Source organism: Cebus imitator, unplaced genomic scaffold (assembly GCF_001604975.1).
Source record: "Cebus imitator isolate Cc_AM_T3 unplaced genomic scaffold, Cebus_imitator-1.0 Scaffold524, whole genome shotgun sequence".
Taxonomy (NCBI): Eukaryota; Metazoa; Chordata; class Mammalia; order Primates; family Cebidae; genus Cebus; species Cebus imitator.
In genome coordinates, this window is record NW_016107839.1 from 1,099,273 (window position 1) to 1,102,746 (window position 3,474).

General features: G+C 65.3%; 1 protein-coding gene across 1 annotated transcript in view; it reads right to left on the reverse strand.

The window, feature by feature from the left end:
- ARHGAP45 (Rho GTPase activating protein 45) overlaps positions 1-3,474 on the reverse strand; it is a 23,220-nt gene that overhangs the window by 6,446 nt on the left and 13,300 nt on the right. The window contains exons 12-19 of the mRNA XM_037733445.1: positions 2,904-3,076; positions 2,627-2,817; positions 2,366-2,490; positions 2,197-2,280; positions 1,960-2,064; positions 1,682-1,854; positions 1,020-1,208; positions 799-936 (exon numbers count right to left, since the gene is read on the reverse strand). Of these exons, the coding sequence (XP_037589373.1) occupies positions 799-936; positions 1,020-1,208; positions 1,682-1,854; positions 1,960-2,064; positions 2,197-2,280; positions 2,366-2,490; positions 2,627-2,817; positions 2,904-3,076 (1,178 nt within the window). The remainder of the gene's footprint in view (positions 1-798; positions 937-1,019; positions 1,209-1,681; positions 1,855-1,959; positions 2,065-2,196; positions 2,281-2,365; positions 2,491-2,626; positions 2,818-2,903; positions 3,077-3,474) is intronic.

The window sequence follows — 3,474 nt, forward strand, 5'->3', positions numbered from 1 at the left end:
GGCCATGACCACGCCCCGCCCACAACCACGCCCCCAGACCAGCTCCGCCCTTTCCCACCTATAACCACTCCCCCAATACCAGCCCCTGTCCCTCCGTGGCTATGACCAACCCCCTCCCAGCCCCACCCATAACCACGCCCAAGACCAGCTCCGCCCTTTTCTACCTATGACCACTCCCCCAATACCAGCCCCTGTCCTTCCGTGGCTATGACCACGCCCCTAGCCCCCATCCTCTCCGCAATGACCACGCCCCCAGCCCCAGCCCCGCCCTCCTCACCCATGACCACGCCCCTTCCCCACCCTTAACAGGTCGTGCCCACTCCCCTAGCCCCAGCCCCGCCCCTGCCAAGACCTGATCACACCCTGACCCAGCCACGCCCCCTTAGGCCCAGGCCCCACCCCCAGCCCTGCATCTGCCTAGCCTCAGCCCGGCCCCTACCCTCCTCGGGGTCCCTGCCAAGCACTGAACATGGCCATCCTGCTCTAGCCACGCCCCACCAACCTCTGGCCCCGCCCCAGCACAACGTCAGTCAGATGTGCTCCTGCCGTGGCCACGCCTCTCCCACGTGGCCCACCCAGCTCCAGTCCCCGTCCGGGGCCCCAGCACAGATCTGGTCCCGCCCCGCTCCGGCCCTGACCACGCACCCAGCCTCGGCCCCCCGCCAGGCGCTGTCCCGCCCACCCCCTCCAGGCCCGGTGCATAGACAATTTTGCAGCAGCTCCGGGCCCCCGCCCCACCTCCTCCCAACCGGCTACTCTCCTTCCACGCTCTGCAAGGCCACCTCCAGTGGGTCTCACCTGGCGCAGGTAGAGCTTGAGGACGTTGCTGATGTCGTGGGGTGAAGCCTGCGACAGCTCCACCAGCTCCTTGCCGTTCTCGAAGGCCTGGCACAGCTTCTCCACGCGCGTCTTTACCCCATTGACCCGGTAGATGCCCTGCAAGGGCACGGGGGTGGGGGGCCCATCAGCCTCAGCCCACGCCCGCCTCCCTGCTGGGAGCCACCTCCACCCTGCCTCACCTTGGTGCGCAGCGCCCGCCGTTCGATCTCGCAGACGCACTTCTTGATGATGAAGGGCACGCCGTCGGGGGCACTGCGGGCCGCCTGGCTGAATTCCTGTCCGAACAGCTGCAGGCGGCCCTGCAGCTTCTTGTGCCCGCACTGTATGGCCAGTGTCTCCAGGCATTTCTTGTGGCAGGCCAGGCAGCACTGGGGGAGGCCGGGGTGAGTGAGCGTAGCCCCAGGGTGCCCGGCTCCACCCACCTACCCGGGCCCTCACTGCCACCAAAACGGCAGCTTCTGCAAACACAAGCTAGACAGTGGAAAACGGCCTCCTCCCCAGGGGTGATCCCACCGGCCACTCCAGCCTCCTCTCCTTCCCCTCCCACCCTTGGCTTTCTGGCCTGAGCCCCAGGGCCTTTTGCACAGGCTATGGCCGCTGCCTGTGATGCAATCCCCAGATGCCCTGGGGGCGCTTCACTCTCTGGCTCTACTGAGTCGATGCCTCAGAGGGCCAACCCTTCCCCCAAACCTAAAAGAGCCCACCCTACCCCCTCCGTTCGCTTCCTCCCAAAGGCTCCTAACTGCTCCCTGCTCTGGGCGGGACCTTCCCGAGGGCACACAGGCCGGCGGTGCCGGGCACCTCCAAGGCTCCCCGCTGTCCGCTGGGACGTCCCACTCACCTCCTCACACTCCGCACCCTGGAAGTAGACGTAGCTGTTACACTCACGGCACTTGGCGGGCGTGCGGAGCTTCCGGAGCCGGTGGGTTCGGGCTGCCTTGGACAGCCCGTCATGGCGGAACGGCCCACTGGGCACGGCCACCGGCAGCTCGGGGGTCATGCCATTGAGGTCAGCTGTGGGCAGCACAGGTGGCCCGTGTCACCAAGGCAGGTCAGGGCCAGGCCCGTTGAGTGTGTCCAAACCCCCCCATCTCCCTGGCCCTGTCAGGGGACCCTCACCCTGCTCGAAGGCCGAAGCCCCGGGTCCCCGCTCCGAGTCCACCAGCTCCTCTGTGGACGACATGGTGCCACTGGATGATGTCCGCTCGAACTTCTTAAAGTCCCCTGGGTGGGAATCAGTGCCGATCAGACTCCCTGAGCCCGGTGGGCCCCCTCCATCACCCCGGTGCGTGACGAACCCGAGGCCCAGGAGAGACGGCAGCTCCACACCCCAGGCCGCCCAAGTGCCTCCCTCACCTGTGCCAGGGCCGGGGTCCAGCCCGGCGTCCGAGTCTGAGATGGCGAGTGGCCAGGACTTGTGTACCTGGTGTCCTCGGCCGGCTGGAGAAAGAGGCATCTCTGGTGAAGGGCCGGAGTGGGCCCCAGGGAGCCAGCGTCCGCCCCACACCTGGGCCCCGCCACTCACCCCTGTGGTCTTTGGCAGGTGTGCCCTCAATGGAGCCACCTTCATCTGGGGGGCTGCCGGCAGCCTCGGCCCCCGCCACATCACCCACGTTGAAGCTGCTCTTCCGGGCACGCATGATGGGGGACCTAGTGGGAGAAACCGGGAGAAGGAGGGGTGGAGATGGGGGACAAGACAGCTTCATCTTCATGCCCCCGATGGAGGGAAGCCCGACTCCCAGGCAGGGATGTGGGCGCCAGGGACCGGGCAGCTGGGTGGCGGTACCAGGCGTTGGCGGAGACGTGCGGCTCAAAGTCATAGTGGACGTCGGGCTCCTGGTCCCGCTGCAGCTGGCGGACGTGCGAGGCATACTGCTGGCCCGGGTCGTACAGCTTGCTGCTCTCACACAGCATCTGGAAGTGCACGGGCAGCGGCGCCGTCTGCATGTGCATCATCTGATAGTAGGAGATGGTGGCCTGTGGGCGGCACCCGAGAGCGGAGGGGTCAGGAGGGGGCCAGCCTGTCCGCCATCACTGCCGGGCGGCCGGAGCCCCCCACGCACCGACTTGATGGTCTGGTCGCTCTGCCGGATGACCTCCTGGATCTGCCGCAGCGCGGTCACCTTGGTGTCCTCCAGCTCCTGCTTCTGCGTCTTCGCGTCGGCCACGCAGGTGCGGTAGGTGGCCATGGCTTCCTCCGCCTGGGGTGGGGTCGGGGGTGCACACAGAGGGAGGCCTCAGCCTGCGGTGCAGGACTGAGACATAACTCCCAGGGAGGCTGGGCTCGTGCCTGTCATCCGGCTCGCCTGAGGCAAGAGTTCAAGACCAGCCTGAGCAACACAGTCAGACATCATCTATCTTTTTCCTCTCTTATTTTTTATATTATTATTTTTTAAGACGGGGTTTCACCATATTGGTCAGGCTGGTCTTGAACTCCCAACCTCAGGTGATCCGCCCACCTTGGCCTCCAAAGTGCTTGGATTACAGGTGTGAGCCACCACGCCCGGCCTTCTTTTTCATTTTTATTTATTTATTTATTTATTTATTTATTTTGAGGCGGAGTTTCGCTCTCGTTACCCAGGCTGGAGTGCAACGGCGCGATCTCGGCTCACCGCAACCTCCGCCTCCTGGGTT